The sequence below is a fragment of the Poecilia reticulata genome, chromosome 15 (assembly GCF_904066995.2).
Source record: "Poecilia reticulata chromosome 15, P_reticulata-male-v2, whole genome shotgun sequence".
NCBI classification, from domain to species: Eukaryota; Metazoa; Chordata; class Actinopteri; order Cyprinodontiformes; family Poeciliidae; genus Poecilia; species Poecilia reticulata.
In genome coordinates, this window is record NC_088844.1 from 26,168,984 (window position 1) to 26,184,087 (window position 15,104).

The 15,104-nt window shown below is 38.4% G+C and overlaps 1 protein-coding gene and 1 long non-coding RNA gene across 3 annotated transcripts in view; one reads left to right on the forward strand and one right to left on the reverse strand.

Moving 5' to 3' along the window:
* stk32c (serine/threonine kinase 32C) overlaps positions 1 to 15,104 on the reverse strand; it is a 102,366-nt gene that overhangs the window by 57,026 nt on the left and 30,236 nt on the right. Inside the window, exon 2 of one of the 2 annotated variants that reach the window (XM_008430412.3) lies at positions 13,668 to 13,723. In XM_008430412.3, the coding sequence (XP_008428634.1) occupies positions 13,668 to 13,723 (56 nt within the window). Of the gene's footprint in view, positions 1 to 8,562; positions 8,737 to 13,667; positions 13,724 to 15,104 lie in introns of those variants that run through there. The other variant, XM_008430413.3, reaches the window with a different exon arrangement.
* Positions 7,704 to 12,026, forward strand: LOC103477345 (uncharacterized). The gene is made up of 3 exons (XR_535629.3): positions 7,704 to 8,058; positions 10,110 to 10,227; positions 11,130 to 12,026. It is a non-coding gene; the product is annotated as an uncharacterized LOC103477345 (long non-coding RNA).

The following is a 15,104-nucleotide window of genomic DNA, read 5'->3' on the forward strand; positions in this document are numbered from 1 at the left end:
TGTTTACTTCTCCAGTCCGCCACATTGCCTCTCCCCTCACCGTTCTCTGCTATAGATAGCCGCCCTATCAATTGTTGTCAGGGGGTCTAAAGCTCCCGAGACGTCAAGACAGCGAGGAGGAGTAAAAAGGTTGTTTTTTAAAATCTATTCATTCAGGAAGCTGCAGATTTAGAGATGTTTTTTTAGGCCAGGTAACTGCCAAGTGGGCCAAACACCTCTGAGCAGCAGCATGGACAGGCAGAAGACAACTGCCTGCAGGGATGGAGGCAGGGGAGCTTGGATCTTTCACCTGCACTTCATAAAAAATACAGTTATTCTACCTTTCCATAAGGTTGAACTGTTCTTCCCAATGTAGTGACTGAATAAGCTGTTGGCTCTGGAAAACCTATAGCTAGTGACGTTTTGACAATGGGAGTCGAAACGTTTCTGCATCAAAACTTAATTTTCCTGTACCTCCTGTTCTGCCCTGGCTGTCGGATGTGGGATTTTCCACAACCACAGAGATTTATTTACGTTTCTTGAACTAAAGATTGGTGGGTTTTCCTCCTGCAGAGATTGCTGTGATCTGAGAAGAACACTGTAAATGCAAAATGGTATTTAATTGAAAATAGTAAGTTGACTCAAATCAGTTTTCATCCAGCACTCACTTTTAGTAAGTTACTTGGAATTAGTGGTTGAAATGTCTCTAAAATGTCCTCCTGTGAAATACTTTGGCTCAATACTGCATGCATCCAAACAAAGATGCCTTAGTTGAGTTTTTTTTTCTTTTCTGGAGCCAGTGTTTTATCTCATCTGACTCATGACAAAGAGATAATCCCGGTGTTTCCATGAGCAGCAGTGCATTCACATAAATCTCCATGTATCATTTTGTCTTAAGCTGCTTTAAATAGGGCTGAAATGATTCCTCAAATGATTCGAGTACCGTATTTTCCGCACTATAAAGCGCACCTAAAAACCTTCAATTTCCTCAAAAGACGACAGTGCGCCTTATAATCCGGTGCGCCTTGTATATGGACCAATATTGAGCCACAACAGGTCTAGCAGCTACGGTAAGCAGCCGCCAACTTCATTTTCCCCGTAGAAGAAGAAATGCGCGGTGCATGCTGGGATAGTTGTCAGAACGCTGGTTTGTTCATAAAGTTTGATAATACATTTAAAGCCAGGAGGGGGAGGGGAGGGGGAAGAGAGACAGAGACTGCGGCGGCAGCGTGTCGGTTGGTCTGTGTTACCCAGAATGCAGTTGGGCACAATGTCGCAACACCAACACCGTGAGTGAAACAATGACTGGGGCAGCCTAGTATATAAAGTACTGGGGACCATTTCTTTACCAATGTGGATGTGTAATAATAGAGTACGGACAAATCGGCAACTCAAACTGAAGCATCTATTCTATGCACTTTATAATGCGGTGCGCCTTTTATATGAAAAAAGTTTTAAAATAGGCCATTCATTGAAGGTGCGCCTTATAATCCGATTCGCCTTATAGTAAATTTGGTACCTCGATTATTAGAATTCCTCAAGAAAAATGCTCCTACCTCGAAGCTTTGTTAAAAAATGTTTTATTATTTAGCGCATCGTATTCCGGCTAGGTGATTATGTCACACAGAGCTCTCACTTCTGCCTAAGAGTTAAAAGCAAGTTCAGTTTGGGGGGATTTTATTAACTGATGATAATGTCCGGGTTCTTATCATTTTTTGAACGATCAATAAGCATCCTTAAAATGACTGATGCGATGCCTGGAGTACGGCAGCTTTTCTCCTCCCGGAGCTGCTGCCTGGTGGCGGTGAAGAGCGCAGCGGGTGTATTTAGACAGGTGAGCAGACAGAATGAAAACAGCGTGAGGTTAATGATTAACGTAAATGTAGCTTTACGGACGAACCAGAAAATACATTTTATATCATCTTGATCTCAACAAATGGGTGTTGGAGAGCATCGTGGCGGTATGTAGCTGGTGGATGAGTTTCTGTGTGTGACGAACGAAGGAGCCAAATCCTGTCGCTAACATGGAGATAAATGGCTGAGGAAGGTGAGCGTTCACATGGACTGAAGATGAATAAATCTAATAAAACCTGCCTCTTTATTGTTAAATTGAAAATAATTTCTGATTTTTGTTTATATTTTCTCCAGGTTAACTTAAAAAGTGAGCTATTATCGTGTCGGGTTAATTTTCTAAACTACAGAAAAGTAATTGTAGGGGTGCACAAATATGAAAATTTGAGTTTATTGTTGGAAAAAAACATACCGTTAGTATATTTTGTTGGCCCAGGTGTAATTTTGTCTTGACTTTGGACTCTACTGCCATGAAGGGACGCCCAGTAGCCAAACATACAGTAACTCCTGAACTCAGCTGTAGCTCTTTGGGTAAATTGGGTTTGATTTCTTCGGGTGTCAACACAGCCACATCAGTTTAGCGTCTATGCTGCCATTTCTAAGCTCCTGCTGCCATGTGGTCGGTGAAAACGTTCAGGATGGCAGCAAGTGTCAAACTAATGCCCATTTGACTGCCAGGATGCAGGTTTCCCCAGCCGCACATTGTGTTGTAACAAGATATGCAATGTTACTCCCTGCACCTGTCAGTGGTCATAATTTTATGGCTGATTGGTGCATAACTACAGAATAGAATGAAAACACACACAACACACACAAACACACACACACAGCCTTCTTGCCAAAAGCTGCATTTTGGAAACAGTGCTTTGAGAGAGGCAAGTGAAGCAAACGCAATTTCAGGGTCTGATAAACATGTCATCCTGGGAGAAGAAGGAATAATTTCCACTTTCATTTGGTTCATTCCTCTGGATGTCTTCTGGTCTGCAGCGGCTGCTGTCAGCCCACTGGAAATGTAAGTGTTTACTGAGCTCAGCAATCCATTTGCTCGACTCCAGGATTCACTACTACTGCAGGCATCGCCATGAATCAGTGCAGCCACAGATTGGGCTTCTGAGACTGAAATGGGGGAAAATGGGACTTTTACCAAATAGAACTGTGTGCATCATTTTGAGAACAATTAACCTAATAATATATGTTGACACCAGCACCAGAAACGCATCAGGGCCTGCCTCACACACTCACACGTTATTATGGCTGCTTAGCAACACTTCATGTCAGATTAAGTTTGCCCTGCGGTCAACAGGAGCGCTGAGGTCATTAAAACACAGCTGGATCAGCCCTAAAACTGCAATTACCCACAATGCTGTTCTGCGTTCAGTACTCTCCAGGTATTTTCACTGCAGGTTTCAAAACTAGACGAGAAAGTTTCTGTCTCATCTCCCAATACTGTACAAAAGGCCGTTATCTCAAGCTTCAATTCTGTTACAAACGTGGGCAAAACTTTGTCGAAAAAACATAATTTTGCAATTATGGTGTTTCCATTAAATATGAAATGCAATTAAAATGACACGTGAATAAGCAGAGTTGTTTAATAACTAGTTTTTACATTCACTTGCATAGTTTCTTTTTGTAAAAATGTACCTTTAGGAGCATTTTTACTTTTTACTTTTCCGTGAGTATTTTTATTATGAAGTATTTCTTCTCTTACTTGAGTAAAATTTCTGGATTTTCTACCCACTGAATGAAAAACAAACATGTTTTAACTATAAATTCACCAGACACAGACACACACCTGCAGTTTTTTGTTAAAGTTTCATAAGTTTTTTTATCAAAAGGAACGTGTTCTTTTACCTGATATTGTTATTTATATGAATTATTGTCATTTTTGTCATTAAAATACCAAAATTTCCTCTTGACTTTATATTTTGGTCCATCTGATGATGTAACTTTTAATATTAAATGATTGATAATTTGATAAGTTACTCTGTACTTGAGTCGTACCAAAATATACTTTTTACTCTTGAGTAATTTCTTGGATGGTTATTTTAAATTTTATTTAAGTAAAAATATGTTCAAGTAGTGCCACTCTTACTTTACAGTTAATTTTTGGAGACTCTGCCCACGTCTGTGAACAAGTTTGTGATAAATTATTTAAACACACGATCCACCAACTACATCCTGTCATCGTCTTCTTTGTAGTTTTCGCCAGTAGCAACATCCTGTTGTTGATCATGAGACTCGTATGATGCAAAAAAATAAGTGTTTCTATTTCAGTTTTGCAAAATAAACCAAATTCAATTCCACCAAAAAAAAAACATGTTTATGAGGCTATAACTTCTGTCACAGCCGTACAGTTACCTAAAAAAGTATTAATAAATAGTTCGTATTGTCGCTTTTAACATTTACCACAACATATTGTGATAAATCTTTGAATCCACAGGAACCAAAAAAAAGTAACCAAACCTGATTTCTTTAAAGTTTTAAGCTACTGGGATTTTAGTGTAAATACAGCATGTTAAAGCCAATCCTTAAATAAATCTTAGCTTTAGAAAAACAAACTGGAGAAATATATGCTCTCAGTTGAATTAATTAAGAAATTATGTCTGGGATCTGTTCTCGCAATTACTAATAAAATAATGAAAGAAGGGCTTTGAAGCCACTCTTTGATAATAATAATAATTATAGAGATGGAGAGCATTAAGAAGATTGCGTGGTTTTCAGACTTTCAGCAAAAATAAAGATGCACAAAGCAGAACTGAAGGCTCGTCTCCTGTATGTTCAGTTCAGATGTGCTGAAAGTGTCGGAGGTGTAGCTGAGTATTTCATTAGCGATGAAACGACTCATACATATTCATCAGAAGACACCAACATCTTTCCGATTCTCCAGATGAAAATATGTAGCTTTCAGAAAACTAATGGTGTCATAACCTCACAGAAACCGTACATTGCGTTGCCAGCTTCTACGAAAGGACAGAATAAAAGTGAGAGTGGTAGCGAGTGACATCCAGCCACTGAGCCGCGACTTGTTAACGACAGCGATGTGAACAGTTCAGCAGTCGGTTCTGACAGCTTGCAGCTCAGTTCCTCTGAGGTTTTCTCTTTCTCACACATCCAGGTGGGACCGGCCACAAAGCTAGCAGCTTTTCACCAACTCCTACAGGGCAGGATTATGTGTTTTACAGGCACACTGTGGCTTTAAGCAAATTTATTTTCATAATTCCAATTTGATCAATTTTGCAGTCACCGGAAATGCAGCTACTGCCACCAACCTTTCGACTGGACTATGAATTTTTTGACCAAAGAATTAAAGATATTATGAACATAAATATTCACACATTAGTAATGTCCTCTTGGCTTTGCACAATCATAACATGTATATATTTTTTTCCATTTGTAATTAAAAACCTCTGATTTTAGAGCAGGATGTTTGTCACCTACGCATTAAAGGGGCAGTATCGTGTAAAATCTATGTTTTTTCCTTTACATCATGTTATGTTATCCTCTCACCAGCCTTGATTTTTTTCATACATGTTTGAGAAATAATATAATCTCAATGTCAACCATTCAACTTTGAAAAACATCTGGGCGGACCTAGCTCCTCCTTCGAAGATGAACTCCTCCTCAGAGCATCAGTTTCCAAGCTCCCAGCTCACAGAGCAACCCTCTACCCATTCAGCTCCTTCAGACTAGCCAGAAGCAATCAGCAAACACCTGATGGAACTACGCTGCTGCTGAGCTCGTCATATGACCCACTACTCAGTGTAACGCTGGTAAAAACGTTAGAGGAATAATAAAGGAGCCATGATGTGATGATTTCCTGAAGGCGGAGTCTCAGCAAAAGCAGGAGCTTCTTAAAGAGACAGTGTCCCAATTTCAAGGTTTTAAATTAGGAAGTAAATTCATTTAAAGTTATACTTAATATATGTAGTATTTTTATGACACATAGTTAACATAGTTACATGATTAAGCTATAAAATGGCATCAGTCCAATTTCTCTTTGCTCAATAATAAGAATAAATTCTCATGGTTGAACCAATTAATCAGATTAATCGTCATTAACTGATTACTGAAATAATCGTCAACTAATTTAGTAACTGGTTGCAAAATGAATCTGCTTTTGCATAAATTTGGTTTGTGTATTTGTTATTTTGTTTGTTGAACTTTGTGAGATTATCTTGAAAGGTGTTATAGAAATAAAGCTTTACTTACTTACTTACTAATTGATTAAATGTTAACTGGAGTACACAGACTCGAAAAACAGCTAATTGTTGAAACAGCACCATATTCAGAGCAGTAATTACACCAGAAATATACAAAAAATATTTACATTTTGAAGATTCCACCTAAATCAGAAGTGGCAGTTTTACATTCACCTGTTTAAAAAATACTATTATTAAAACTAATAGTAGATTAAGTCTTTTAATAATCTTCTGAAACTAAATTATTAATCTGTAATGAAAAAATAAACAAATGGACATCCACACTGCACCGATGTTACAAATGGATGAATGTAATGTTATTGCATTTTAGGCAATAAAATGTTTATTTCCTTATTTTTAAAAAAGGAATTGAATCTATTTCTAGTTTTATGGTTAATTATTAATAATAATGATGCCAATTTTTATCTGCTTAATCGATTAATCATCTGAATAATCAATTAATTGATTACTAAATAATTAGTTCCCATCTGATCTACCTGGTTTAATAAAGGTTAAATTTATTTTTTTTTAAAACAGCTAATGTATTGTGCACAAAAAACTTGGACATTTTTGTACTGTTGAGATAAAAGTGAAATAAATAAACTCCAAGGCTCTTTAATAAGCCAACAGTCAATAATAATCTCTTCTTTTGATCGCTGCTTGACAAAAAGGGACTCGTACTTAAAAAATGTCATATTTTCAAAACCTTCAAAGGCCGTGAAGATACGAACCTCTGAAGGTTTCTCATCCTCCCCAAAGTCCAGCCTGGGGCAGAAGCACTGATCATGAAAGGACGTTTAGTCGACTCAATTCTTATCTGAACTTTTAAAGCATAATAACCTTTTTTTATCCCAGAACCAAATCAGATTTTAAAAAAGCAGAATATGTAATTTTATCCTGAAGGGGGAGAAAATGTAGTCACAACTTTGCAATTAATTCTCCACGCGGCGCCACAGATATGGAAAATGTGGAGGTGGAACAAAACTGGCGTGGACAAGCAGATATTTTATTTAATTTTTTTTTATAAGTCCTGATACTTGAAGGAGTCTCTCAGGGGAAAATGGTTGGAATGTTAATGGAAACAAAAAGATTTAACCTCTTATTACAACACTCTCCGAATATCTAATTATAGTTTTTCCTACATCTACAACATACTTTACCAAACTTTGACGGCAAAATGAAGGATTTAGATTTCACAATAGTTTTGTGAACTAGTATAAAGTTTTATTTTCCTCTTAGAAGGATCATTCTCTGTAATAAGAATTGATTTATGGATGTAAAACTACGGTATTCTCACCAAATACAGTCACAAAAAAAAGAAAGTACGCCCTCCGTGAACATTAGGAACCTTAGGACTGATTTGCTATTTTTAAAGACATACTAATTTAAATATTGGTCAAAGACACATGTCAATACAAAATGCTTATTTTACATGAGGGTGTTTATAATAAAAATCTAAACCTACATGGTTCTGTAAGTGTTGATCTGGGTTTGTTTTCCAATCTTTAGCAAAATGATCAAACTTAAAATTAATTTTACTTCCTAGTTGCGTCTCCATTACAAATTATGTGGATACTATTGATTATTCTGTTGAAAATTGACACATACTGCAGATTTATCATTTTACCACTTTTTTCATACAATATTTCACAAATAAATAAGTTCATTTGTAAAATTAAAATAAAAAACATTTTGTTGCTGAAAACCCAATAACACGGCGTTCCTTTTAGCCAGCGTTTCCCAACCCTGGTCCTCAAGGCTCACTGACCTGCATGTTTTAGACGTTCCCCTGCTTCAGCACACATTATTTCAATTGTTGGCTGATTAGCAGGGTTTTGCTGAATTGCAATCAACTGAATGGGTTGTGTTGAAGCAGGGAAGCATCTAAAACATGCAGGTCAGTGTGCCTTGAGGACCAAACGCTGCTTTTAGCGTACATTTGATCATTTGCAGCAAAAAAAAAAAAAAACTTCTACCATCAACATGCAAAAAGCTCAGTCATTTCTGCTTGGCCTAACATCATCACAATGTAGGTAATTTTATTTAATTTTTTTCAATTATTTATCAGTAACTGGATCGGAAAAGGTCCCTTCTACAGATTGTTTAAGGAATTTGAACTGGCTGAAACTAAACTATGCCTTTGAGGAGTTCAGGGAAGAACATATATTACAGAGAAAGAAGGTTTATCAACTTAAATGCAGAACATATATTTATTTTTTGTACAGTTTCGGATTAACTACTGCTCTGAGTGTGTTGTTTTTGAGTAAAAATTGGCTTTTTGAGTCGGTATCCAACTGCTAAATAAGCTGACGATCATTTCACTAATAATTAGCTTTATCTACTGATATGAAATGCATATCGTTATAAGCTCCACCCTAGCAATAACATAGTAAAACTTTGTAATCAGTTGCATTTTTTTTTCTGTTATGACGGGAGGAACCGTTACGAGGTGTGACGTCATCTCACAGTAAAGTCCGTGTCGACATGCTAGCACGCGACCACACAAAAATACGGATATGATCCGATAACTTACGCTTTGGTTTCGGTTCAGACTGGCGCGTTTCGTCGTGGGTGAACACGCGGCGTTCCTGCCTCAGTTGTCGTATCGTCCTACTTTGTAATTTTCAGTGTCAAACATTTTCCCGGTTCAGATTTTCAAACAAAGCTATTTCCGGATTAAAGCGCGCCGGGAGGGAGTCACGTGATGACGTGATGATGTCATCGGGACGTATCGCGTGTTCTCTATTAAAGTGAGTATTGTGTTTTTGGACCCGGGTTTATGCTATGATTATTTTATTGTGTATACTTTGATAAGAGTTTACTTGAGTTGGAAGTAATTGTTTAGTTTTTATTTATTTTTCTTGTTTGTTTTCCTGTGGGCGGAGCCTGTGACTGTATGTCACACAGGGAGTCAGTCTAAGTTTTGACTCCCAAGAGGTCACAGTGAAGGTATTGCTGTTTTTAATCTGCTCAGAGTTTTTCACCAGAACATGAGCACAACAAACGCCCTCTGAAGTGAGCTACGGCATTATTTGTCCAAGTCATAACAGATCCCAGCCACATCTATCGTTAAGATTTTAATAATTTTACAACTTGGAACAGAAGTAAAAGTTGTACTTTTTTTTCTTTTTACCATGCAAAGAAATAGTGACGTAGTTAAAAACAAACTGCTAAATAAGTAAAGATGCAGATCTCGGGTTCCTGGAGCGATTTTATCCATATGGTCCCTGAATCCTGTGCAGCTTAGCAACAGAGCTCCAGTGAAACCTAAAGAGGCACAAAGGGGATGGAGGCGCCGAATTTCTAGGTTAAAAGGTAGCTGAAGGCTATGGTGGAAAACTGCATTCTGCAAAACAAATTCCCGTCTTCGCACTGGCAGCTAAAGAAGACGGACGACGTTTTTGTGAGCAATATCTGCCTTGGACACGGAGTGGGGCGACTAAAGAGAGCAAATGCTAAAAAAAGGCTTCATCATCTCCTGACCTTTCCTGCTGCATTTCTCCCATATGAGCTCGTCACAGTTTCCTCTCGCTGTCCTTTTCCCCCCTTCGTCTCTCTTCTGCTCCCACTCACTGCCAGCGCCTGTTTCTGTCTCCGTCTGTCTGTCTGTCTGTCTCTCCACCTCCATCACACGGGCGCCTAACAAGGGGTTATTATTTGTAGTGAAGTGTCTGCGTGGCACAGGAAATGAAGACGTGGAAGCCACCAGCTGAGTTCTTTCGCTACTCCTGACCTTCCGTGTCTGTCTCCATCCTCTCTCTCTCTGCGTTTCGATGTTGACCTGACTGCTGGCGTTGGGGAGCTGTCACTAAACTGCTGTCAGATCCGATGACTGTCGCCCTCCAGCTCCGGTAGCACAGGTTTTAATGAGCCCCGCGGTCGACACGGCGGTTTCTGGACGGGCGCGGGTTGGTGGGGGGCAAAGGGTGATACTCATGGGAGAAGAGGTGGGGGGCGGGGGGGTGTGAAGGGGAAGCAGGCAATTATATCAACTCTGAGAACGTGTGTGGAGCTTTGTGAGCTGTTACAAATGAGCTACGCTGAGGAATGAATCACATCCCTCCTCACTCCTTCTGCCAGAGTACAGATGCTTCAGAACATCAGCGGGAGAAAGATGGAGGAGACGGCAGGAATTCACACGATAACACCGGCGCACCTCAGTTTCCAGGACGATGTATTCCTTTGGCGACGCAGGCAGGTAGCTATGCAGGGTGTATTCACACTAGAGATGCACCGATACTGATATCGGCATCAATATTGAAGAAAACTCTAGATCGGGTATCGATGACAATATTCCCAGTCCATAAATTTAGATCTATTCAGTCTATTTCTATGTTTTGTGCTCTGAGTGACATGATTTATTATGTATTTTACTTTATATTTTATGTAAATATGTTTATATTATATAAATAAATATTTACTTTAAACATGCATTTGTTTATAATAAATCTATAAATATTTTTCTTAAAAAATTATTATTTTATTGATTTATTTTAAATTAATAATTTTTATTCAAAATTACTTCAGATAGCATATTTAAAATAATTTGTTTAAAATAAATATATTATTTCTATTATATAAATATATATTACATCTATAATATCTGGTCATATATACTATATTTATTAAATGTTTTTCATTTATTATAGATTAAATAAATACATAAATTCTAAATTAAATAATATATTTATGTTAAGTTATAATAAACATATAATAATATTAAATATTGCAATTTCTGATCCATTTGAAAGTTTATTTTTACATATTAGTCAACATGTTTTTTTCAGTTTCTTTGCTATTTATTTTAATGAATAATGAATTAATGTGTTTCTGACATTGTATAAAAAAGGTTTAATTTGTTAAATGAAAAATCAGCAGAATGTACCAAGTTTCTTTAATCCAATAATTATCAGAATAATAGTTGCAGCACTAATATTCAATATTATACGCGGTTGCTGTCTAGTCCTTGAAATTCAATGCAGGCTGCAGAAGCACACCAAATATCTCATCAAGCCCAGATTAACAAACTCTTATAGTTACATGAATTGACTGTTACCAATCTGAACATTGATGTGTTATAAAAAATACATTTTTCTGCAGAAGAAGCTGAAGCGTCATGGATTTGAGAATGAAGTGGTAAACGGTTCACAGAGTTTGTAAACGCCTCTTGGAAGAAGAAGAAGGTTCCTCTGCATCGTTCTCGGCATTCCCCCTCCTGCGGCTCACGACTCCCTGCTATGCAAGAACGAGTCCCACAGCACTCATTTTCACTCCTTCACAAGCAAACACAAACATCAAACAACAGCTACTACGACTCAAACCTTTAAGATCTTCTCTCTCTTTTTTTTTTCTTGGAGCACCTACACAAGCTATGGACCACAGATTGTGTTTCCTTGCACTACATAAGGTCTTTTTTTACCACACAAAGTAGCGTGTAACAGAAACTAAATCTGTTCTTCATGATGCAAAAGTAACAGCTTTGCAGGATTAATACTCGTCTGGAAACATAATGACTTTTCACATCATTGTTTGCCTCAAAAATCAAATTTATTTCAAACTGCATCTCCTCTTCCTTAAATGCGTTTCGTGGGAAACTAAAGAGTTATGCTGTTAGGTTCCCAAACGCAGCAGGAGCACAGCGTGAGGCCGCGACACATCAAATGAGATCACCTCCAGCAAGGGCGAACCTCATCTGGAGGTCTCTGTGAGCGGACTGAAAACTTTCCACCAAATGCCTTAAACTGACAGATTTTTACCATTATCTTCCTGCAGATCAGGAAGCTTTCTGCTGCAGTTAATTGGATTCATTGCATGAATATTACAGGGAACCAGAGTGCAACTAATTTGCTCTCAAATGTGACTAAAAGTCTCTGGAGTGCAACGTTTTTTCCCCCAGTTGCACTGGTGTGACCGACATTAAGGCTGTTTGGTTCCTTATGGATTTATCTTGTTTTGTAAATGTTTCAGTTGAAATAAATAATATAGTAAGTAACCTGATATCACGAGTAACCTGAGTAAATACAAGAGACGGTTTTCCAATCATGCCACTTAGTTCCAATTCTGATCTTTTCAACCCCTCAAAATCTGACTTTTGCCACTTCCATATGTGGAGCTACATTTTATATATAATATGAAGAAGTTTTCAAACTCTGAATTTTACAGTTATGTTGTGAGAAATGCACCATAATTCTACACCAAAAGGCCGTTGCTATTATTGGTGCTTTCTTTTTATTAGATTCCTTCGTGTTGTCAGGATTTTGTGCCGATGCCGTCGGCTCCCATAAACTTTAAAATCAATCCATAAACGGCTCCATCCATTGCTACTTCTGCAAACAGTGCACTGCATGTATTTCAGTCCATTTTGGTCGTAAACCGTTCACACAGAAGTCTGATTGCGATCGCACTTAATTACTAGCATCATCGTAGAAAAAAAAGGATTTCAGCACAAAATTTGAATTGAGAATCACTTATTAGGGCTATTGTAAATAGAAACAAAATGGGAGTAAATTCCCATTAAAAAACTCATAAATGTTTTAATTAATCTCAGAAATCTTCTAGAAAAAAATGGAAACTTTAGAGCTTCAAAAATCTAAAATTTTTAACTTTGAAACTTCCACATTTTTCAAGAAAGTTTTGGATTAACCACAAAATTTCAGGTTTTTTTCTCACAAATCTTCAACTCTGGGTCTTTCATTTGGAGAAAAAGTCTCTTTATTCTCTGGCAGATGGAGGTTAAAAGCTGAAAACTTTAAACTTTTAATCTGTTGTGTGCTGAAGCTCCTTGGTTCTCCACTGTGAAAAACTTCTTTGCTGATTTAGTTACTGACTTCATTACGCCACTAAATAATATTTATATTCACTACTCTGGGCAGCAGTTTAGAAAACATCCCGCCTATCCTTGCAGGGTTGTAAGGATCTCCCTGGACAGGTCACCAATGGGTTCAGTAATATATTTTCATATTTCCACATATTCTTCATCCTGTTTTGCTGAAGATTCCCGTCTGTATAGCGAAGGAGGTGAAAACAGCTTGCAGGGAACAAAGCAATAAGTATAAATTTACATAAATTCACATGTTAATGCGTTCATCATATCCAGGGGACATGTTTTCAGAAGAGAACGAGAATATCACAACAAATGAATAATGAACAAATATTAGCTGAGATGTTTGGGATTTAAAATTAGAATAAACTACTCAGGCCTCCAGAGTCCAATTGTGTGCTGATGAAAACACATTAAAGTCTCCAACACACACACAGCTAGAAACTAATGTTGATCAAAAATGTCATTTTTTAATCCACAAAGTCCACCGATGACGACACGAACACCTGTGGCCGCTGCTGGGAGTGAGAATGCCCACGAACACCGGAGAAACTCCACGTTTCTCCCTCCAGCCAGACAAACGCGGCCACAGCGCAGCGCTGCTCGGTAATTAAACTGAGACGCTGGGTCAGAACTCCCAGAAGCCGGCAGAGTGAGACGGAAAAGCACATTTTACTCTCTTCAAATTGACTTAAAGGAAATAATCACATTGAAACAGAAAAATGACTCTTTTAGGCACCACAACGTGATTTACTATCCAGGAACAGAGAAAATGAACGTGGCGGGTAAAAGGTGAAGCGTTAAAAAACCTGCATTACCTTTCCGAAGCTCCCTTTTCCGATCGCCCGCAAAATCTGGAAGTGGTCAAAGTTCACTGTCGGGAAACAGAGACAGAAGCAGAGTCAGGAAACACTGAGCAATTACAAAATGAGGTTTGGTTGCAACATGATAATTGACATTTTAACAGAACAAGCAACGTCAAACTAAAAATGTAAAGTAGAAATACTGAAGCAGCATTAAAGCTTGGGTGGCTATAGAACTTGTGTATTTTTCAGGCACATAGTGCCATTTTATAGCACAATCAAGTAACTATGTCACCTTCAGTTGGTATAAAAATGATGTGTATAACAAACAACTTTAAATAAATTTGACTTTGCAATTTGGTGCCTTGAAATTGGGCTTCTGTCTCTTTAAGAAGCTCCTGCTCATCACAACAGCATTTCTCCATTTGCAAACATTCTTCAGAGTGTCGGACTAAGAAGTAGTTTGCATGGTATTGCTAATTGCTGCCGCTAGTCTGCAGGAGTTGCTCTATGAAAGTAAGATGTTCCACAGCTGACCTTGGGCATACTGCCAAAGTGGTTTCCAGTCTCGCTCTTATCAAACATATACGATCTGAAGAGGTGTGTGTGAACATTTTCCCCGTCTCTCGATGCGTGGAAAGCTTGTGATCTCATGCGCTGACGAAAGTCAGAGAAATCAGCCGCGCTGCACAGATGATGTGCTTCCACTCGCCGGCCCCCTCCTGGCATCCCAGGCTCCTGATTGAGATTTGATCCCCGGGTGCAAGTCTGCCAGTGCAGCCGTGGTCCGGGCAGATGTGGCCACAGCAGGGCGGACGGCAACTCCAGCGGCGTCACGATGGAATTTCAACAGGATTTTAAGCTCTTTTTCAGGAAGCAATCAAGAGGGAAAAGACAAAAACCAGCACGCTCGGTTGCTCTGAGCAGACCGGTAGCCTGTCGGTAGAGCTTCCGGTTGCTGTGATGTTTCTGTGTTGTCTGGAAATCAGGATAATCCGGTGTGGATTCTCCTATTTCAGACTTCTGTGCGCAGCTAATCCCTCCATAAGGCCCGGCTCTGATTTCCCCCTCGTTCTGACTCTGTGAGACAGTACCATGAACGCAGCGTTTTGTGTGGCATTAGAAAAGGGATTAAGAGAAGTGTGAGAAAATGTAAATACAGCGAGCCGGGTTCACACACTCAGCAGTTTCCTTTTTTAAAGGATTCATTTTTTTCCCTCTGACTCAGAGACGCGATGAAAGCGTCTCTGAGCATTTAGCAGCGCCGACTTTCAGAAAAACCAGTTCAATATTTACACTCCACTTTAATCAACTCCTTCCAAGTTTAGCAGGAAGAATTTTGAGCCTGAACTCTTTATTTGCCTTCAAGTAATATTTAATGATTTAATCTGAAAAGAAACAAAAACGGGGAAAAGAAAATGTCAAAACTGTTTACAGACGAGATTTAAAGCT